The following is a 24150-nucleotide window of genomic DNA, read 5'->3' on the forward strand; positions in this document are numbered from 1 at the left end:
GAGAAGCTACTTTTCTAAGTGTCATGTGTTATTTGGACTAATGCATTAAATTTGTGTAGTAGTACATTCATAGTGTATGTGTAAAGAACTGGTGTAGTGGACCACAATCTGAAAGGAAGCTCCAGGATCTTTGTTCTGAGCCAACACTGTATACAAATTCAGATGAGCAGAAGTACAATTATCAGGATTAAGATGAATGGGTTCCCCCATAAAACTGATGATTCTGGTCCGATTATTCACATATCCTCCAATACTTCGGATCTGTCAGGAACATATACTACTACTACTACTACTAATAATAATAATAACTTTATAGATCACCCTCTCTCCCCAAGGGGACTCAGGGTGGTTTACATATTGAATTTTTGCCATTACTTATGTGTAAACCGCTTTGAGTTTCCCTCGGGGTGAGAAAAGAGGTGTACAAATACTGTAAATAAACATACAAAAAAGGCAAATATTCAATACCCTAATAGTCCCAATTAATCCTCTATTTTCCTGACTTTAAAGCTGCTTTTAAAATGTCCCTGTTTTTTCTCTTTCCCCCACTTTCCACATTTGTCCTTATCTTGTTTCAGTTACTTCAAGTTGAATTCAAAGTCTAAAAGTAGTTCCTAATAGGTTCAAGCAAACGCAAATCATTTCAGCCTCTCCTGACTTGTGTGTTTGTTGTTATTAACCATATTCTGATGTTGCTTGGCTACACATATCCCAGTTTGCGTCTGCCAAATGTTGAATGTTATGCCTTTTTGAGTGAGATCTTGCTTATGGACAGACTGACTATTCCTGCATTAATAACGGCTGATTCTGTTGTTTCCCCCATTCTCCCAGCTGTGATTGCATCTCACAATTGCAATCATCCTCATCATTGTGGATGATCACTCAGTGCACATTGTTTATCCTGTATTCACCTATTCCTTTTTTGAAAGATAGCAATGTTTTTAATATAGCTAAAAATTAAAGCTGAATTTATTTTTACTATCAGGGAATTAATTGTTAGTTTGGCGAGGGTGAGAACTTGCACTAATTTATTCCTGTTCTTTACTTTGCTGCTTTATTTTATATATATAGTCTTTGTTATCCTGCTAAAAAACCCTGGTTAATACTTTGATACATTTATGACAATGACTCTGAAACTGCTAATGTTTTTGCAGTATGCTGAATATAAGATGTCTCTGAATGGGTGTTTTCAGGATCTCGCACCTAAGGGCATCCCAGAAGTTTTTAGATTATTAACAGAGATCTTTTTATGAGAGTTGGTGAAGTGAATAGTAGGAAGCAGCATAATACAATGGGTTTTTGTTAAACGTATAAAATGAAATATTTCAGAAATATCACCATTCCACTCCATGATTCCCACCTCCCTTCTCTTGCCTTCTTCTTCTTTTGGCTTTACTGTCTTTCGGTAAGTGTTAAGCCCTTAGGGAGAGTGTTTGAGCATAAATTGTGCCCTTATTTTCCTTTCTTCTTTTCTGTTGGTGAAGTCAACCTTACATTTGCTTTTCAGCTATGATCGTGTGAAAATGTCTCTTAATGCAAAGTTCACTAAATCAAACCACACTTCTGGTTTTACCTCAGTGTTTCAAAAGTTGTAGTCTTTGCTATTTTAAAATGACAGTAAGTGGATGAGGAAAATAAAGAGCTTGCTGAAGAGAACTAATGATGTTTAAGATCATATGTTTTCTTTCCTGCAGATAATATATAATCTGTACTCTTAAAGAATCATTATGTTATAGAGTGCTCCCCTTGCTCAATAAGGCTGTCATTTATTGTAAGATTTAACACGTAGTAAACATTTAGTTAAAAAGGTCCCACTCCTAAGACTGTCCAACAACTTTATGAGTTGTGAACTGTCAATGCATCCTAAGACGTTCTTTTATTTTCAGATTTGTTGTCATGAGTTGTTGTATCATACTTTATGATAATTAGTTCCTTTCTTTTTATATACTTCACTAGGGTGTTCTATCAGACCTTGACTCCTTAGGAGATGGTGCAAAATAAAATATACAGGCACTTATTAAAATGGTAAATTAATAAATGGCAGAAAAAAACATTTATATCTGGAAGGATTTTAAAAAAGTCTGTTGCCAAATAAGAGTATCTTCCCCCTGCTGCAACAGAAAACAAACAAACAAACATGCAAATGTCCTTGTTGGCATTCTAATCAACCTCACTGAATAATGGGAACTCTACTGTTAGAATATTATGTTGCATCAAAATAATGATGATGATAACAACAACAATTACCTATTACTCCCCACGGAGTCTATTCTGACAGGTCATTCCACAGTCTAGGTTTGGCTGAAGATAAAGTCCTCTGGGTAACAATTTCCACCCTACACCTGACTGGCTGAAGTAAATGTTCTCCAGAGCACCTCAGTTTACAGGGCAAATTATATGGGAGGAGGCAATTCCATAGGGTACCAGCATCCAAGCCATGTGGGGCTTTAAAGGTAATAAGTAACATTTTGCCTGGAACCTATTGGCAGCCAATGGAATGATTTTAATAGTGGTGCTGCCTCCAGCAAAAACATAATTTACATTCCAGTTTTCCAATTCGATTAGGATCCTTAAATGTCAGTCTGGTTTGTGCCATCTTCCTGTCTTTTTATTTAGCATCAGTTCTCTTTTGGCTTTAAGTATCACTGTGTTACCCCGTATTCTCTCTTATCTGAAATACTTGGGGCCAGAAGTGTTTTGGATATTTCTAAATTTTGGAATATTTTTATTTGCATAAACTTACATGACGAGATAACTTAGAAACAGGGCCCAAGTCTAAACATGAAATTGATTTATGTTCACTATACATCTTATACACATAGGATGAAGGTAATTCTATAAAAATATTTGTAATATTTTTATGCATGATGCAAAGCTTATGTACACAGAACCATCAGAACACAAGTGTGTTACTATCTCAGCCACTCATGTGGACAAGTTGGGGGCATTTTAGATTTCCAGACACAGGATGCTCCATTTGTAATTGCTGCATTTGCTCAGTTTGGTGACCATGCTCTTATTCTTTTCTTTCTTTTGTCTGTTTTTTTTTTGGTGTTCTGTTTGTGTGTGAATGATCCTTGTAATAGAATAATGTAAGGACGGCTTTGTGTTTCATAAATTAGTTACTTTCTGAATACACTAGTTTTTGCTGTGGTGCATCCTGAGGAAATTAACGGTACCAGGTTTGAGTATTGGGTGGGATACCAGGGTTCAGATTCCCACCAGAACATGAAAGCCCACTGAGTGACTTTGGGCAAGTCACACTTTTTAGCCCCCCCAAAACAGCAATGGGACCACCCAAACAAAACTTGCTAAGAAGAATCTGCAATAATCAGAAACAACATGAAGGCACACAAGAAGTCTGTATCTGTCCTCCTTATGGAAAGATCTCAAGATCTCCAGTTTATGAGGAAAGGTCCAGGCACCAAGGCAAACTCTTCAGTTTATAAATTCATGAGGTGTCATACTTAGCCATAATATATAGTCTTTCAGTTCAGCTTCAATATGCTGATATACTGTGTACTTTAACAAGTTGTAAGTAGGGTTGGTCCAGTTTTTTTCTAACGAGGAGCTACAATTGTATTTGCAATGACTAGGCCATGAGCATTAGGAGGCACTAACCCCTCTTCTTGTAAAGCATCTGACCCAAAGTTGGCTAACTCTGTTACAACCAAGAAAGGCAGAGCATCAAATGAAGTTGCATTGCACTATTGTGATATTCCCTTAAATAAATTAAATGAATGCACCGAATTATCTTTTAGAGTCTTGCTCATTTTGGGTTGGTTGGATGGTTTAAGAGCTTTTACAAGAAAGGGGCACTATGTAACCATTTTTTTTAAATTCTTACATTTTTCAGCACTTTGGCCAAAGCAAAGCTAAACCACACATCCACTGCCTTCATGGTAGTCAATGAAACCTACTGGAATCATTTTTCATTTCTTTACATCATCAGAGTTTGTTCTGCTATTTCTAAAACATTCCTCTTCTGTCTAAGGCCCCTTCCAGATATCACTAAATCTTGGGAGGAACTGGGATATTATATCTCAGTTCCTTCTGGAATTTAGTCTCCATACCCTCCAACAACCCCGGGCTTTCCTTGGTGGGGGTGGGGGGGGGGCTACATGCTGTCCTTGAAGAGCATCCATCCCCCTCCCAGCCCCTTATCCTCTCCAGGCTTTTGCCTCTATACAAATGTACCTTTTTCAGACTTTAGGACATTTGAATAAGTCTATAATTTGACACCACAATGAGTCGCCATTAGGCTGAGAATTGCGGTATATAAGCGAAGTAAATAAATAAATAAAATAAATAATTTGAATAAACTGCAGTGGATTACTTTCAGTGTTACTGTACATTTCTATATAGATAAATGTATATATTGGTCTAACAATGTTTTTTTTCCTGTCCCGAAATGTGTAGGTTGGAATCTGTACTGAGCTTGATGGTTCTTGGAGAGGCTGCCAAATTGAGTCTTCCTTGCTTGAAAGTTTTAATGGATTTAATGAAAGATTTTATTTCAAGCTCAATACTTCTTTGTAAGCAGGTAAAAGCCAGAGTAATTTTGTCATTGGATGGCAAATTGTTCATTAAAAACACTACATTGGAAGGAAGTGATCTACTTATTTGCTTGAGAATAAGCCATACTGAATACAACATGATTTAGTTTTGAATCGGACCAGAATTTGGGAGAGTCTGCTATTTTGTCTATGAGGCTAAATCTACACTGCCATATGTTTAATGCAGTTTGAATTGAATTATGGTCAGTGTAGATCAGGCATGGGCAAACTCTGGCCCTCCAGGTGTTTTGGACTTCACCTCCCACAATTCCTAACAGCCGGTATGGTGTTAGGAATTGTGGGAGTTGGAGTCTAAAACACTTGGAAGACCCAAGTTTGCCCATCACTTATGTAGTGTATATCCACTCCATTTCATAGAGTCCTCAGTCAGCATGCTCAGTGTAGTCTAAAAATATAGCCTATTTCCCAATAGTTAAGTTAGAAGATGTATTATAAAAAATCGAATGTGTGAATATGCTTGCTATATGATATTTGAATACTGATATACCACAATTCAGTGCTACCTTAGCAATTTTAGATTCTGAACTTGAAATTGTACTCCATTTTGCATAGCACTGTATATTACTTCATTTACCCTGCACTGTAGAAAGTTGCACTTGTTCTCTTTGAGGGACTTCAGGCTGGCTGAACTAACATATATCCTTGTCATACTACACTGTCCTAGTGCTATATTCCACTTTAACTGATATGGCAGGAGGCCCGTAGCCAGGATTTCGTTTGGGGGGGGGGCTGAATTTTTTTCAGGGGGGTTTGGGGGGGCTGAGTTTCGGGGGGGGGGGCTGAGTCTGAGTGAAAGAGGGTCTACCCTAGCAAACTTTTTGTATCATTACCCCAATACCCCCATGCATATGGGATATATTGAGTATAGTGATCAGATCATGATATGAATAAACATAACAGTTTAAGTAATGCACCAGTAAGGCCTTTTCGCGAACCACCATGAGAATTTCGGGGGGGGGGGGGGGCTGAAGCCCCCCAAGCCCCCCCCCCCGGCTACATGCCTGTATGGCAGCATCCTTTAGAATACTGGGATTTGTAGTTTAATGAAGCCCAAGAGTTCTCTGGCAAACACTTCTAAATGCCTTTCTTCAGACTGCAAACCCCAGGATTCCAAAGGATTTTGCAATGACTATTAACGTGGAGTATACTGCTATTACAGTGCAGATAATATGCAAATTAAGCAGGTCTCAATCATGTTTGTAGATATCTAGTTTATTTCTTGGAAATGTAGTATGACTACTGGCTTGGTACATATTTAATTACCTGTTGATCTCTCTGTAGCAAACGAGTGACAAGGAAAGCTTCTCATGTTGGCAGTGGCAAGTGGCATACATATACACCTGTATACTGAAAGAAATTTCTTTACATGGCCTTAGTGCAGATTTGCAAAAAACTGCTTTTCTTGGATTCTGTGATTGCATCAGGGAGCGTAAAGATGACAAAGGATTAAGAGGAGCAAGTTTTCTTGATCTTCTTTGCTACGGCTCTTCTCCTGATAATTGTAAGTACCAAAGAATCAAATTTGCTTCTACATTTTGTGCATATATTTACTTATGGAGGCATATTCTTAAAGTACTATTTTTCATATACATGTGTGCATATAATTAAATTAAAGGAATATTTATTGTTCATCCTGTTGTCCATAGCATTATAGCAACTGCTAATTAATTAGCTATTGATTAGCATAAACATAATAATAATTTTAAAAGTCAAGATGTTGAGACAGCTGGATGCTGAAACAGAAAATATGTGCCTTTCACACTGCTCCAAACTTACGAAATCTTCAACACAGAGAGAAATAGAGGAGAAGAGGAACAGAGAGACAGAAGAGAAAATTCACAAGGCTTGACACCACCAGAAGAAAAGCCATTTTTATATTCTGATGACAAGGAGAGACAGTTCAGGAGACACTTCATCTTATATTGCACAGTTCAATTGACTTTTAATTTATAGCTTATAGGTAGGACATAAAACACAAGAAAAGCCCTGCTGGATCAGACCAACAGCCTCTTTAACTGAATGTACTGTTTATGGTTTGGAAATAATAATAATAATAATAATAATAATAATAATAATAATAATCATCATCATCATCATCATCATCTTTATTTATATTCCAGCCCATCTCCTTGAGGGGACTTAAGGTGGCTTACAAAAAGCAACAGTGCAAACAAACACATAAGGTATACAATAGAAATTAGGCTAAATCAATAAAAATAAACACAACGGAAAAATAAAATGAACATACATGTATAGTTTAAAGCAAAACCCCCCAAGTTAAAATAAGATAAATGATAAAATATAAACAATAAATAACACTTTAAATCCTACTATACAAACAAAATTTGACATCCAGCCACAATCAAATTAAAAGTATCGACATCAGGGCAAGACTTCAAACTATTTAGGTCCTCCAAATTTTAGATGTTACAAATCTCTGGTTTTAAAACTTTAAAATGACATTGAACTGGATTATATGAGTTCACACTGCTATGCAATAATTTGAATCCTGAAACTGGATTATATGGTAGTGTAGATCCAGTCTCAGAGTGATTCCACTCCAGATCAGGCATGTAGCTGGGGGGGGGGGGGGGTTTGGGGGGCTTCAGCCCCCCCCCCCTGAAATTCTCATGATGGTCCGCGAGAAGGCCTTACTGGTACATTATTTAGACTGTTATGTTTATTCATATCATGATCTGCATGGGGGTATTGGGGTAACGATACAAAAGGTTTGCTAGGGTAGACTCTCTTTCTCTCAGGCTCAGCCCCCCCCGAACCAAACTCACCCCCCCCCCCCCCGGAAACAAAATCCTGGCTACGGGCCTGCTCCAGATTGTCAAAGGGAAGTGTGTTCTTTTCGATGGCTATGGGAAAGGGAGTTTTTTTCCTCCTATGGGAAAGGGAGTTTTTTTCCTCTTTCCAGCAAACTAAATTGGGATTTCTTAGAGAAATATATATGCCATTCCTTTTTTAAAAGATGAAGAAACTAAATCAGGTTTGAGAAAGGATCAATGAGCTGGTCTTCTCTACATGACTTCCAAGTCAGATACTGTTTATGGGAGGTTTGTCCAGTAAATAATTTTTCCTTTTGTTTTGAAAAGGAACTTCCTCATAAAGGATCAGGTTTATAATCTGGGGATAATCTTGGATTCTTTACTAAAACTAGAGTAGTCACTCGGAATCCTTTTTATTGCTTATTTGTAGTTTGGTAAACACCACTTTTGATTATTGCAGCATGCAATATGTTGTTCTGCCTATTGTACCTTCTGGAGAACTAAAGTAAGGCAACTGGATTGTTTATCATAATACAGAGTGTTTCAAAAAGATGGACCCAATTTGAAATCTCTGTGTCTCTGCAACTGCAGACTGGCCATGAATAAAAGTCTTACTCCTTGAAAGTTGGGCATAGAGTTTCAAATGATTATTGTTAGATGCCTCTCCTAACACAAACACACACACACAACCCGTAGCCTCAATCATTCTCAAGATGGCAACAAAAGGCCGAATGAGATACCATATTCTCCATTTGCAGGGTTATTTTTTGAATTTGTTTCTGGATTAAAATGGCTTCAATATGATAACTCATTAAGCCGTATGTAACTTTGTGTGTAACTGCAAACTTGTTGGCATTGTAAAATATACTGCTTTGATACGGGGTCCATGATTTTGAAACACTGTATAATGGCAGTACCTTGCCTTCTGCACTGATGGACTCCTGCTCCATTTCTGGTTTTAGTTTGAAGTTAGTCTCATATTGGACTAAAGAAATATTACTTCTCATCATATATCTCCTTTGGAGTTGCTTGTTTCTATCATTTCTGTGTCTGCTCATTCTATTCTTTTTGGGAACAACTTGTAAGTATTTTTGAAACCTCCATTAGTTTCTTCCATTTTTAAAAAACTTTTTGTTTTTGCTGAGGTAGTCCCCCTACCCTGTATACAGTTTATAATGCAGAACTTCAATTTCACTCAGCCATTATGACTTCAAATTAAATAAATAATTTTAAAAAATAGGAGAAGAAAAAGGAACATACTGTTCTAACATGTCTTGGAGTTAAAAAGCATCCCACCTGAAGGTGAGAATTAAACGTTGCAGCTGGTGCAAGATTTTGGCAGAGAAATAGACTTGCTACAATAGAAGTATGATTTGATTTCTAAAAAAACCTTAAGAACTGCAGCAACAAATATCTCCCTACATAGGACCTTATCTGCAGGAGCCCTTATTTATGATGACTGAAATTATCTTTTCCTGAAAGAAGTAGCTCAAACAAGCTTGAGAAATGCAGAACGTTTAACAACAACAAACAGTTATTAACAGGCACATGCTCGGCAATCTAAGCGCTATTGTCTTTTTAGACACTCCTGATAAAGGAGTCATGTTTTTTAGTAAGTTATTGTGCCATGCAGCAGGTTGAAAGATTGTCTCTTCAACAACTGTGCTTTCAAGACAAATAACCATGTCAGGGGTCCTTATATACATTTCTAAGATGCCAGAAACATTGGAGTTTGGCCTGAAGTTGAAGTTCAGATGAACTACAATGTCATCAACAGCCCATCTGTCTGTGTCTGTGATAATATATTTCTCTTAGGACCTCCTAAAATGGGCTAAAAATCCATGGTGGCGATGGCTTTTTGCAGTTTCGCCATGGAGCCTAACAGCTCCCACCACACTGGAAAAGTACTTCCAGGGCAGCTCCATGGCAAAAGTGCCAGAAAGCCACTGCCGCCGCAAAAAAATAGTAGTTGGTGCATGATAGGAGTCTTCCTATCTTTCCATAGGGAAAAACAGGTTGAGCCAATTTCCTGAGGCTTCTCCCTGTGTGATGAGTTAGGGGGAAGCCAGGATAGTGTAGGGCAGGGGTCCTCAAACTTTTTAAATGGGGGGCCGGATTACTGTCCCCCAGATTGTTGGAGGGCCGGACTATAGTTTTTTTTAAACGATGACCAAATTCCTATGCACACTGCACATGTCCTATTTTGCTACTGTTGTGAATCGTAATGTAAATATCTGATATGCATCATGTATTTTTATTGTTACAATCTGAACATAAAGCATGGTTTTAGCATTTCTGAAGATAAAATAGTTCCAATTAAAATGAGGAAAACATTCTATTTTCTGTCTTTTTGAAAGTGGTTTTTAGTATATGTAAGCATGAGTCCCCTTGTGGGGGGGGGGGGAGAGAAGGGCAAGGTATAAATATAGGAAATAAATCTATATAAAAAATGTAATGTTCCTTTGTGGGATTAACAGAACTCAAAAAGCACTGGAAACCTAACAACCCAATGTATGTCCTTCACTAAAAAAAAATAAATGATTTTGTCATTGGGAGTTGTAGTTGCTGGGATTTATAGTTTACCTATAATCAAAGAACATTCTGAACCCCATCAACGATGGAATTGCACCAAACTTGACACAGAGTTCTCCCATGACCAACAGAAAATACTGGAAGGGTTTGGTGGGCAGTGTCCTTTGGTTTTAGAGTTGTAGTTCACCTACATCCAGAGAGCACTGTGGACTCAAACAATGATGGATCTGGACCAAACTTGGCACTGATACTCAATATGCCCAAATGTGAACACTGGTGGCGTTTGGGGGTTGTATTTGCTGGGATTTATAGTTCACCTGAAATCAAAGAGCATTCTAAACTCCACCAATGATGGAATTGAACCAGTCTTGGTACACAGAACTCCCATGAACAACAGAAAATACTGGGTTTAGTGGGCATTGACCTTGAGTTTTGGAGTTGTAGTTCACCTGCCTCCATAAATCACTGTGGACTCAATGATAGATCTGGACCAAACTTGGCACTGACACTCAATATGTGAACACTGGTGGCGTTTGGGGGTTGTATTTGCTGGGATTTATAGTTCACCTGCAAACTTAGAATCATAGAATCATAGAATCAAAGAGTTGGAAGAGACCTCATGGGCCATCCAGTCCAACCCCCTGCCAAATAGCAGGAATATTGCATTCAAATCACCCCTGACAGATGGCCATCCAGCCCCTGTTTAAAAGCTTTAAAAACTTGGCACTGATATTCCAAACCTTTTTGCTGCAGGGGCTTGTTCTCCCGGAGCGGCCGGTAGTGGAGCAGGAGGTGCCCCGTGGCCGCGGAGAGCAGAGCGGCCGGAGCAGAGGGTATCTGAGATGGACGGAGCAGCGCCGGGTGGGCGTGGCCACCCGGTGCCACTCTGCCCATTTTGGACACCCTCTGCTCCAGCCGCTCGGCTCTGCAGAAGACCCACCTTGGAGGCTTATCCCTCCCACACAGGCAGAGCGGCCGAAGCCCACCCGGCGCTGCTCCGTCCATCTCAGACGCCCTCTGCTCCGGCCGCTCTGCTGTCCGTGGCCACGGGGCGCCTCCTGTTCCACTAACAGCCGCGCCGGGAGAACAAGCCCCTGCACACAGGCAGAGCGGCCGAAGCAGAGGGTGTCCACAATGGGCAGAGCGGCGCCGGGTGGGCGTGGCCAGGCCAGGCCGCGTGGGTCAAAGAAATGCCCTCGGCGGGCCGCATACGGCCCACGGGCCGTAGTTTGGGGACCCCTTGTGTAGGGCATGAGGCGACAGGTCCCCATGCCCCCTTGAGCAGGCGCTGCTGAAGTTGCTGGAAACTGTGGCGATACTCAGTGATTCCAGCAGTGTGTGTGAAGATGTCCTTAAAGTCATGGTTGAAAATATTAGAATTAAGTTTTACAGTAATACTATGTATGATCCAATAGTGGTTTACTCAATAACTGGGATATTCATTACTAAAACATTAGGGTACATTTTGGTCATTAACATTAAGGTATGTTTTGGTCATTTACATGGTGTACATGATTATTTCCAGTTGAGTGCTGTGTGCTAACGGATATGTGGGCTGTTGAAACCATGGAAACTTCTCTGAAAGGTTTTGACATTCCTGTGTGAAATAAAAGGAAGCAGGACTGTAGCCATGTTGTTTCTTTTCTTTAGGGTCCTTAAAAATTGACTCTGGCACAAAGGCAAGGTGAGGTTCCCTATGGCTCTTTTAATAACTGGTTGGCACTATGCAAGTTCTGCATGCTTCAGTAGCCATAGCTTGAGGTCTTCCATGTAATTGCATATCAGTATACTTGTGGGACATTTCTGGAATTTTAAATGCCCTTCAAAGCCCTTTTGTGTTCTGAAATGCAAGCAAACAAGTAGTGTATCAATCTGTTGTGAAAACCTTTCAAGGAAAACTGTTCCTTTGTTCTGTTTTTTGGTAACGTCCTGAACATATGTCTTATTTTTTAAACAAGTCTTTCCAAGGAAATTACCATTAAATTTTAACAGTGTAGAAAGTCAACAGAGAAATAAAGGATGCAAAGGAGAGATAAGAATAGAAAACTAGTGATGAAAGGAGGAAAATAAAAAACCATCTCCAAATAAGAAGTACAACCAAACAAAATGTACTGAAATTTAGCTTTTAAAAGTGATGCTGTGATTGGAGAGGCTAAGCCAAAGATGGCATGGAAAAGATAAGACTGAACTGAGTAAATTAAAAATGGAAGAGCCTGTCAAAATTCATCCACTATTTTCTGTGACATAATAGATAAGTACTCTTAGAAATCATTTCAGACTTTCTTAACAGTTGATTGGTTGATTGGTGCTTGGTAGCATGTGCTGAAATTAAGCCCCCTGTTTCTTCAGTGTTCAGTAAAGTATGATTTGACAGGCTTTGCTAGCAGATGATGTAGCTAGTTCACTTTACTCCAGAATCCACATAGCCTGGCAACTAATCAGGCATGCTCCCCTTGGTTATAGGCATGTCCAAATGCAGGAAGACAGCAGTGCTGTGTTTCCTTGCAAACACACTATCTGTATGTCCTGTGAACATGAAAAGTCCAATCAGTATACTGGAAATGTGCCACCTCCATAGTAATGCATAGGCATTTTCTGTGACTTGGATAGATTTTTTAGCCAACATTCTGAAACGAAGTTGAACAGAGGAAATCAATTTTGGATAAATTACCAGCTCTTTGTTACTTGCACAGAAATCAATAAGACTGTACTGACTATCTCTCAAATTTCATTGGAGCATTCAAGCTGATCTACTGCTGCTAAATATTTCTAAGCCCATTTCAGTGGACATCCACTCTGTTAGGTCCATGGCAGACATAGTAGCAGAATTAGAGAAGTTTTTTCTTGCTGATACGTGCTGTTAAGTTACTTTCACCTCACCTTGCTGATATCAGCAGTTGAGCTATTCACAGCCTTCCAATTCTGTTTTCTAGATTTCACTGTAAAGTCACTTTACTTGATATGCCCCACATAACTCTTTGGGAAATCTCTGTTTTTAAAAGATGAAATTGGACTTCTTAAAATAAATGATGGTGGTGGTGACGTGGTTTAATCTCTAAGGCAGACTTTCCTGAAATAATCAGGTACTATGTCTCTGTCTCAGTGGTAAACATATTTTATTTGTTTCCTGACTAAGTTTTAGAAACTTTTTATAGGAACAGATCAAGTAAAGTGAAGTTAACATTAATTTCTGCAGTTGTTTCCATAAGTATTCCTGACATCATATATATTTTCCTCTTCTCTGCTTGATTTAGGACATTATGCAGATGAATAATAATAGTTATTTATTTATTTATTTATCTATCATATCAGGAACGAACCAAGGGTACAGTTGTAATGTATTTAAAAAGCACAAAGTTTAAAAACTTTGCATTATATTAAATGTCCTTTGAGCAGTAGCTGGGCTACTTGGAGTGCCTCTGGTGCTGCTATAAGAAGGTCCTCCATTGCACATATGGCAGGTCTCAGATTGCATTGTAATAGGTGGTCTGTGGTTTGTTGTTCTTCACATTTCCATGTTGTGGACTCCACATTGTGGCCCCATTTCTTAAGGTTAGCTATTCATCTTGTGGTGCCAGAGTGTAGTCTGTTCAGTGCCTTCCAAGTTACCCAGTCTTCTGTGTGCCCGGGGGATGGGGAGTCTCTCATTCAGTATTAGCCACTGATTGAGGTTCTGGGTTTTAGCCTGTCACTTTTGGACTCTCGCTTGCTCAGGTGTTCCTGCAAGTATCTCTGTAGATCTTAGAAAACTATTTCTTGATTTAAGGCATTGGAGTGCTGGCTGATATGTCACTGCCTTGGTCCTTTCATTGTTGGCTGCTACTTTCCAGCAGATGTCAGGTGGTGCAATACTGGCTAAACAGTCTGTTCATAAGATGAAAAGCACAAGTCTGTATTTTAGATGGATTAGGAATCAGCTGGTTTTCCCTGTAGTAGGCAGTAAGAGCACCTAAAGCTTCAGAGAGCTTCTGTTCAACCATTTCAAAGCTCACTGCTTGGGCAGTGATGGCATGATCATCAGCGTAGATCAAACTCTCTGTCCCTTCTGGCAGTGACTGATTATTTGTGTAAATGTTAAACATTGATGGAGCAAACATGCTTCCCCAAGGATATGAGAGAAGCCTTTCTGCAAGATTGCAACACATCCTGGCATCCTGTGGGCAACATCTTTTTAGATTCTCTCTGACTAGAAGTGACCAGAAGTGACTTGCAGCATTAATAGTAATAATAATTATAATAATAATAGTAATAGTCATATTATTATTATTATTATTATTATTATTTCTCACTTTTCTCCCCAAAATTGGGGCTCAAGATAAGTTTTCATTTAAAAATGAATGATACACCTAAATTTATAGGAAGTGACATTAAAATTGAATCCATCTGTTTGCAATATTAAAACAACTTAAGTCTACACTTGAAATGTTAAAATGTAGATAGAAAGATAAAAAGCAATTAAAGCCACACAGTTTAAAATAATACAATACATTCAGCCCATTCTTTAAAAATTTCCGTTTCTAGCACTGTGAATTATGTCTGGAAACAAACTGGTAACCTGTGAAGCTGTTGTATGTTCCCTGGAATCTGCCCACTTAACACTCTGACTGCAGCTCTTTGTAGTTGTTGAAGACTTTGAACACTCCTCAGAGTCAGCCCCTTGCAGAGCATGATATAGTAGTAAAAGGGAATGTAACTAAGGTATGTACCACTGCGACCAGATCAGAAGTCTCAAAGTATAAGCATAGGTTGTACATAAGATTTGACTGTGCGTATCTCTAGATGTAACTTGCCTATCTACCCATCGTCATCTCTCTCTTAATCCATCTTCATTTTTTGCTGTGTTCCTACAAACACTAAGGAAATCAGCCAAAATCCATCTTGTCTGGTAAAGCAGAAATGAACTTTCATCCTTTTATCTGCATCTTAATAAGAATGATACTATGCACAAATCCTGTTGTTAGCCACTCTTTACCTTCTAATAGGCAGTAACCAGGCATATGCACCTTGTATGATCTTTCCACATATGGGTTACATCTGCCAAAAATGTAAAGGCAAATTTTAGTATGCTTGATGTTAAAGACCATCACTATTGTCATACATGCAAAGTATTAGTGCCCAACCCTTTCAAATTGGATAGAGGATTTTTCTTTTTAATTTTTGTGGTCTCAGTAGATTTCAACTTAGGCCAGGATTGAGCCTGCAAAAATGTTCCCCCTCCAGCATCTTCCTCCATGGCTGATCATGCAGCATCCTCCAGCAGTGACTTCTGTATTGTATCTTCCCTCTAAAAGACAATGGAGGACACTATTGATGTAAAAAAAGACAGCCTTGCTTTTTGAAAAGAATACATGTGATGTTGCATGGCCTTCTTTTTCTTTTAAAAATAACTGCTGCTAATGCTTTTGCCTTCTGCAAAAAAATAATAATCTCACACTAGAAGACCTTCAGAGAATTGACTATGGACTTTGTCAATTTCACTTATGGCACCATCAAAACTGAGGAGTGCAAATTGACAAAATACCTTCACAATGACAGGTAGAAAGGAAAGGGAACTTGCAAGGGAGGGAGGATCACAGAACTGATTCCATGAAAGCATAAGGTACTGCAGCCTTAGCACCGTTGACAAAAATATTGTCATTATTCTAGAGGATAAGATCAGATGCATTTATAAGCAGTGGTATAATTCAGCCAATTTGTACTAGTTTGCCAGAACTGGTTGTGAACATTGTTAGAAAACAGGTTAAAAGGACTAGCGAAGGGGATGAAGAAGAAGGATGAAGAGGTGAGAGGGTCAGAGGGAGGGAAGGCCTCCATTTTTCAGAGTTGTGTGAGAGAGCTGGGAACAGGAACTAGCTGCTCATTATTTTGAATGACAGCACTGTTTATAAGGCTAGTTTAGAACAGAGTTAAAACACACCAACTTTAACTAGAGTTGAGTTTGATTTACTTTGTTGTGTCTTGCAAATTGAAAAGAGCTTGAGTCTACAGCTGTCTTTGTGTAAAGAGGGAAAAATTATCAGGAGGTTTGCAATGAAATTGTTCTTCCTTATTTACTGAATCTAGTTAATAACTTAGTCAGTGATACCTCTTTATTAATAAATGAACTTGAGCGCAGTCCTTTGAGTGGTCATTATAACTTTTATGGACAATGCCACACATACAAGTCTTCAAAACTTCTAACCCTTAAGGCAGATGCTCCGTAATGATTAATAAATAAGAGTAACTAACCCACTGCTTCTTGGTTTTTCCCTAAATAGCTCCTATCAATTTTTGACCCTTCCTGACCCTGACTAGCTAATGGGCTCTTACTAGACACCACACAGGACACTATCTTGCTTGCATCCTGGTTTCCCCCCCTCCTTGTATCTATTTATCTGTTGCCAGAAAAATATATGCAGTGGAACTGAAATAAAGCCTGTCAGAATTTTCATCACCCAGCCAAATGCTTGTCTTGCCATTACTTTGAAGAGTTCGGTTTTCAAATTTTACTAAAAATGACAAGTCTCTCATCCATTATCAGTGTCTCATCAATCATAGCAACAATAGCAGGGCTCCTGTGGAGAGGTTATTAAATTCTAGCTGCAAGATCTTTGCCCTGCATTTATGTCAAGATCTTTGCACATGTACATGGGCAATTGTGTGAATGTGCGTATAAAGTAGCGATTGAGGAAAGAATCAGTAACCAGACATAAAATGTATCTGAGCTTTGCAGTTCCTCTTTGACTTTTGAAAGCTGTTGGGAAAAATGAACTTACAAAACTTGAGCTTAGAATGTTACAATAGTGCTAAGCACAATTCACAAGCACTTTAAAAGTACAGGATGAGTTTTCATTATCCTTTTGAAATGCTTGGGATCAGATATGTAGTGAAGTTCAGACTTTTTTAAATTTTGGAATACTTATAATTGCATATATAATGAGATATCATGGAGATTAAACCCAAGCCCAAACAAAACATTCATTTATGTTTCCTATACATTTTATACACATAGCCTGAAGGTAATGTTATACAATATTTTAGAATTATTTTATACATGAAACAAAACTTCTGTACACAGAACCATCAGAAGGCAAGGTATTACTGTCCCAGCCACCCATGTAGGCAATTTCCAATTTTGGAATATTTCAGATTTTAGAATTCCAGATAGGAATTGTATAAATAGTTAACCTGATATAAACAATCAGTCCATGCTAAAAATTACATATATTTAGAGATCAAGTTAAACTGTTTGCATCTGTTCAGCCATAAAATGTATGAGTGAATATTCCCACTGTCCTATTTTCCTTTCCAGCACCTTTTTGCTATCAGCTAAACTACTGGAGTGATAGGGATCATACATCGAATTCTTTCTGATGACTGTATACCTTTCTGTGCCTCATGCTTCCAGAGGAATAAAAATTAGGTGGGCTTGTTAAAAATGCCACCACTTGATATTAAAATGGGTCTGTGTGTGAATGAAGTGCTTTCTATTGAAAATGTATTTGGTACATGTTCTGTCTTGTGCTGGCATTTGAGCTGATTGGAGAGGTAAACCACCAGCAGAATTAGCAAACATATTCTAGTTTCTGTGTGGTTACTCAATTAACAATAGATGATGGGCGGGACCAGGTAAGAATTAGAATATCAAAAGAATAATTTGCCTTTTCAGATTTTCTGAATACTTAATTGATCATTCTTTAATTTCAGTTTTTTTAAAAATGCTTTTGTTACTGAGACTTTTTACACCCCACCATGCACCCCCAACATAGTCACTTGCTGAGCTGTCAAGGGCATATTTCTTTCACTAGACTGAAAGGAACATTTTTGATAGCTGCCACTAGGTCACACAAATTGGAACAGAAGTGAGTCTTTCAATGCTGCTTGGAACCTGGATGAGTCGTTTTATAATAGATTCTCCCAGAATGTCTAGGTATGATTATTACATTACTCTCCAGTAATCTTATGACAGCCCTACCATATTGCCATGTGCTTGTCTTTGTAAGAGTTTCTTCTTTCTTTCTTGCTTTCTTTCTTTCTTTCTTTCTTTCATTCATTCTTTCTATAAGAGCCCCCGGTGGTGCAGTGAGTTAAACCCCTGTGCTGGCAGGACTGAAGACCGACAGGTCGCAGGTTCGAATCTGGGAAGAGGCGGATGAGCTCCCTCTATCAGCTCCAGCTCATGAGGGGACATGAGAGAAGCCTCCCATAAGGATGATAAAAACATCAAATCATCCAGGCTTCCCCTGGGCAACGTCCTTGCAGATGGCCAATTCTCTTACACCAGAAGCGGCTTGCAGTTTCTCAAGTCGCTCCTGACATGACAAAAAAAAATCTATATTCTTGTCTCATATAGTCCTCAACACTAATATTTTTATTCAGGAATAAAATATCATGTATGAGAATCTGTGTGCTTTCAAGTTCATGGTTAAGATATGGGGACCCTATGAAATTCATAGTGTTTTTTTTTAGGCAAGAAATGTTAAGAGGTGTATTTGCTTGTTCCTTTCTCTGAAATATAGCCAATAGCACTTGGTATTCATTGGTGAGCTTTCATTCAAGTAGCCCCCAGAGCTAACACTGTTTTAAGGTCAGACAGGATCTGATGCCTTTACAGTATTTAGGCCTTAAATGCATCATAGCTTAATTCACTTGGAAAATACTCATTTTATTTTAATTTTAAAAGTGGCTAACATGTAACTGGCTGAGCCTGTAGGCTATGCTCTTTATATTATGGGTTTCAAGGCAGGCTGTGTTTAGGTTCACAGTGACTTTGGTGTGTTTGCCCTAACTAATATTTCACCAAATAGAGATTTAGAAAAAAGTTAAATCAAAAGTTGTTTATATGAGGTTTTTCTCCACACCTTTTAGAGAATCCCATTCATAATCACTGTTTTATGTTTTTCTGATGCTTTTTATACCATTTACTTCTTCTGTCCTAATCTTCCCCTGCCCTTGCCAGCTAAGTGGGCAGGGCCAAATACAACAAATAGGATTTTTAATACCCTGGGTGAGATGGATGAGTAGGGTGATATATCTGGTGGGAGGTTCGGATGGGACAAACAATGGGATTTAGTTCACTGAAGGGTGAGAAAAAGTGCATCCAAAGACATTATGTGCTGAGTTGGTCAAGGTGAGGGGCTTGTTGTTTAATCCTCAAAGGCACACCAGAACAGCCAAGTTTTTAGACTCTTCCTGTAGGCTGCCTAATCTGTATGGGTAGCAAGTTCCAAAGTCTAGGGGCAACCACAGAGAAGGCCCTCTCCCTCGTCCCCTTGCGGTCATGAAGGTAGCTGGGTCCCAAACCATGCAGGGCTTTGTAGGTGATAACCTGTACCTTGAATTGGGACCGGAAAATAAACGACAGCCAATTGAGCTCCTTAAACAGGGGGATAGACTGCTACCTGTAATTCGCTTCATATAGTGTGCATTGCAATAGTCCAGTCTAGAGGTAACTAAGGCATGGACCACCATGGCCAGATCAGACTTCATGAGGTACAGTTGCAGCTGCCGTTAGTTGTGCGAAGGCTCTCCTGCCCATCACCGACACCTGAGCGTCAAGCATCAGTGCTGAATCCAGGAGGATCCCCAAGCTGTGGACCTGTGTTCTCAGGGGGAGTGCGATCCCACTGAGCACAGGTTGCCACCCTATACCCCGATCCGACATGCAACTGACCTGGAGGAACTCTGTCTTGTCAGGATTGAGCTTCAACTTGTTTTCCCTCATCCAAACCATCACAATGGCCAGACACTGGTCGAGTATCTGCGGGGCTTCCTTGGATTTAGATGGAAAGAAGTAGTAGAGTTGGATGTCATCCACATAGAAATGGCACTGAACTCCAAAACTCTGGATGACCTCACCCAGCGGTTTCATCTAGATGTTGAATAGCATGGGGGTCAAAATGGAACCTTGTCACTTCAGGGAAAGTGAATTGAATTGTATTCTGTGATGTAGAAATACAAAGACAAGGACTCATTTTTATCTGTCTTGCAAGTTTACTCTTCCCAAGAAATACAATGTGTAGTTAACCTGTGATAATCCTCCCCAAAAATGATGCATGTTTCTCATTTTTCTAAGCTCTAGTTTCCCTTCCCTTGAAAATGCATTTGAATACCTTCCTCCCATAGCATACTTGGAAGAGAAAGACTAATTTCTAATTTTGCCAGCTAATTTGCCTGTACCAAGGGCATCTCTCATATTCAAATTTAGACCTGCCAGATAAGTGCTAAAAATATCCTAGTCTGTTTCTTCGTACTCATATACAGCTGTGTTGTTAAAGGACCTCAGAGGCTGCATTATGCTATGTGAAATTAGTTGAGAAACTGAGAAACAGACTTATTTTATCATCTTTCCAATCCTGGGATATCTAAAAGTGCTAGGTATATAGAGGAGCAGGGTACACAAAGGAAAGGATCAGAAGCAAAATAAGACAAGATGGATTAAAAGATGAAGATAATGTACAATACGAAGTTAGAAAATGGTTCTTAAAAAGTATAACATATCATACAGCATAACACATAAATAAGACATATAATACATTTTGTTGGAACATTACAAGAGCCTCTATGAAATCTTGATGTTGCTTAGTCATTGACCCATGAATGAAAATTGCAGCTGTGCAAACTTTAAATATTTTAGATGTAATTATGGAATTACAAATGAGGTGATTTTAACTTTGCCTATTGCATGACTTTTGAAGTTTGATCTCATTGTATCCTCACTACCTCCAAAAGTAATTAGTTATGAATAACAACATTACTGTGATCTTGAGAATGTGGGTTGAGTTGCAAGCAAACATTTGGTGAATTTTCAGACTTCGCATTTTACACTGTGACTACTTCTATCTAATTAACAACATGCGAGGTTGGTCCAATAAATTCTCTTGAGCTTTTTTCTGCTCTAAAAGGAGGATCCCTGCTTGAATTTTTCAAAAAGCCTTTCAAGTGGACTTGATTGCATCTTTATATTGGCATTTTGCTTATGACTCACCGTCATGCTGTGAGTGTAAATGTAACTCCACTTTCTGCCCATTCATTGATGCATCCTGTCAATCTATTGCATCTACTTTATCTCTGAATCCTTTGGGAGGTGGAGAGGCTGACATCACTTTCAGACGGCTACAGTGCTGTGAAAACCATAGCCAAATAGATAAGTGGATGTCCCCTTTTGTGCCATCATCTTACATTCCTCATTGTTTAGAGGTAATTTTAGCACTTACATTTTCATTCCTTGGAATCTTAAATCATTTCAGTCTGTATGAAAGTAATTTGGGTTGTGTGCCAGAGCTGTGTGGTGCCATTTGCTCATTCATATGCTCAACATGCACTCATCCAGTCTTATCTAATTAATCTTTATACTTTAAAAAATGTCTATAATTATCAATCTCACTGTGTTTTCTTGTCCCTGTGTTGCTGTTTATTAAAATATACAGCACAGTATCTTTTAAATGTTTTTAAAAGTTGTTCTTAACTTAATTTGTACCCCACTTTCCCCCTGAAACTGGAACTCCAGACAAATTAAAATACAATGCATTTAAAACATGGAAAAGATTACATTAACATTAAAATAGAATTAAACTATCAACATCTTTTAAAAACAACATAAAACATACAGGTCAAGATTCTGTATGGAGGGACGTATCTATGATGAAGTAGCTATGTTCTGTCTCCCCATATGACTCCCCACCAAACTCACCTTAGAAATCAGGCAACTGCACCAACCAGAGCAGTTCCTGTTAGAGAGCTGCAGTGCAAAAAGCAGTAGCAGGATCCCTTACTGGTTCTTCTTGCAGACCTTTGTTGCACTGCAACATTCTGGCAAGAGGGAGCTGGAACATCACCTTTCAGCGTATCACTTGCCAATGCTTCAGAACCCCCTTTGTTGGTGTAGCTGGCTGGCATCTAAGGTTGCTTTGGGGAGCATTTGTGGTCATTGTGTTAATACAACAGTCATAAATGTGATTTGCAAAATGTATGGCATCTCTAGTCCAGCTTCAGACACTAGTCACAGGTAAAAAGTTAGTTGACAATGACAGAATTAAAATATCAACTATTTAGCGAATACATTGATTTAATACCTCTATTAAAAACAGGCTACTGTGATTGTGACTCACAAACAAGATAAACGAGGGCATAAATATTCATGGTTTTCAGTTTGTGAGCAGCCTGAGCCTATCATTATTTACTCAAAAATCTGTTGATTTTCATGATGACCTATGTTCAAGTAGGTACCTATAGGTTTGCAACCTTACAGCTTGATCTTGTGCATTTTACTTGGTAATAATGGAGTGATTTTAGTTGGTGTATAAAGAATTGTAGTTGTGCTCTGTAGCCTTTTTTTACTAACCCCCATGGAATTCATTTGATCTTTCCCTCTAATAATTATGCTTGGAATTGCAGTCTTGACCTCTTCACCCACAATCTACTTGTGGCAAGGATATACTTGCATGAGACAAAATTCATATTTCCTTTAGGCTTTGTCAGGATTCTAGCCACTAATTTATGGAATTTATTGCCACAAGATATTATGACTGTCACTGGAAGGTGAAGAACATGAAGAATATGGCTTTGAATGCCTATAAGTCATGATAGCTTCATAGAACCTCCAGGATCAGAGGCACCATGTTGATCAACATCAATTTCTGGGAAGCAATAACAGAAGAGACATATCACCTACAAGCTCTGCATGTAGATACATAGTTGGCCTCTACAGGAAACGCAGTTATGAGCTAAAGCTTTACTCAGATCCAACAAGGCTCAATTTCAGTACTTATATAAAAGCAGGATTGGGGAATGACCTGTAGGTTTCATGTGATTCTCTCCTGGGGGTTTCTAGGCTACTCCATCTTCTCTAAGACCACCCCAAAGCTCCTGTGCTCCTTAAATTTGTTTTGGGCAGATTTTTTTGCCCTTAACAAACCAAATATATTTGGAAAAAAAATAAACCACTACTTGTTTCCCTCTTCCCTTACCTAAAGCAAAATAATAATAATAATAATACATTATTAGAAACCAGAAGTCATATTCAGAAGTGACTTCCATATTTGGAGTATTGCAATATAATATTTTGATGTAGGGATACAGGAGATAAGTATTTGAATTTCCACACAGCCATGGGTGATCTTGGTGAAATCATACTTTCTCAGTCTAAGAGACAGGCAAAGGCAAACCTCAGCTGAACAAATCTCTCCAAGAAAACCCTACGATAGGGTTACCATAAGTTGGAATCAACTTGAGGCCATAGCAATAACATGAATGTCCAGTAGTTCAAAAGGCAGTATGCTTTTAACATTTTCAAAAATATAGTTCATAACCAGTACATAATCATTTACAGATGGTGGTTATTTACATTTCTGTACATTTATGCAAAAGAGCCAGTTTATTAAATATTAAATATTCTCAATGTTGAGAGCCAAAAACATCTTAATCCTTTTATTTCTCTTCTATCACCTATAACAATGATATGTAATGCAATTCTAGGCCTGTATATCTTTTAAGTAATCCCCAATGAGCTCAATAGGACTTACTGCTAGGTAAGTGCTCATAAGATTGCAGTCTGAATGGTTACTTTTTCAAAGTATTTAACTACCTGATTCAACATAGTGAGGAGAATTCTATTGTCCTTCTAGCGACACAGCATGCTAAATTGCCTTTGACATTCATAAGAACTAAGTATGCAAAGCTCCATTTCAGGAGACGCTTTGTATTAGAAGAACACAGGCCTCTAAAGAGATGACTAATATTTCCTCAGTGTTCCCCGTAGTCCCTGTTCTAATTAGGAAGGCATGTAGGGAATGTAGTTAATGCCAAGGTAACATGATACAAGGCAGAAGGGAGCCAAAATCTCTTAGGGGTAAGCACAGTGATTTGATGCCTTTAAGTCTTTGATGTTTTAATGTTTTTGTATTTTTGAACCTTATCTTATTTCAGCTGGAAAGGGAACTGCCATGATTGTGCCTAAATGCTGAGGAGCCATATACTGAGATGGGATGGGATCAAACCAGCTTCCCATCATTCTCACATCTAATATAGCGGCATAAATATAACAATAGAGCCCTCTTTTCATGAAAAAATATATGCAGAGGCACTTTCTTTTGATATGTTCCTAAACCTTTCCCCGTGTTAGCCGTTTATTTCCTTTCACAACTTTTTTGCCACATTCAATACACAAAATCCATGAATGAAAACGTGTTGCAATCTTTGAGTGAGTCCCTGTCCATCTTTCTTGATAAGCACCTCGTTTCTGCTTGCCTACCTTATCCATCCTTCCTTACCAATCTTTCTATCTATCT

General features: G+C 38.6%; 1 protein-coding gene across 1 annotated transcript in view; it reads left to right on the top strand.

Annotated features, from left to right (window-relative positions):
• Positions 1–24150, top strand: part of TMEM232 (transmembrane protein 232) — a 152655-nt gene that overhangs the window by 32772 nt on the left and 95733 nt on the right. Inside the window, exons 8-9 of the mRNA XM_067464496.1 lie at positions 4420–4543; positions 5859–6078. Coding sequence (XP_067320597.1) covers positions 4420–4543; positions 5859–6078 — 344 coding nt within the window. The remainder of the gene's footprint in view (positions 1–4419; positions 4544–5858; positions 6079–24150) is intronic.

This window comes from Anolis sagrei, chromosome 2 (genome assembly GCF_037176765.1).
Source record: "Anolis sagrei isolate rAnoSag1 chromosome 2, rAnoSag1.mat, whole genome shotgun sequence".
Lineage (NCBI taxonomy): Eukaryota > Metazoa > Chordata > Lepidosauria > Squamata > Dactyloidae > Anolis > Anolis sagrei.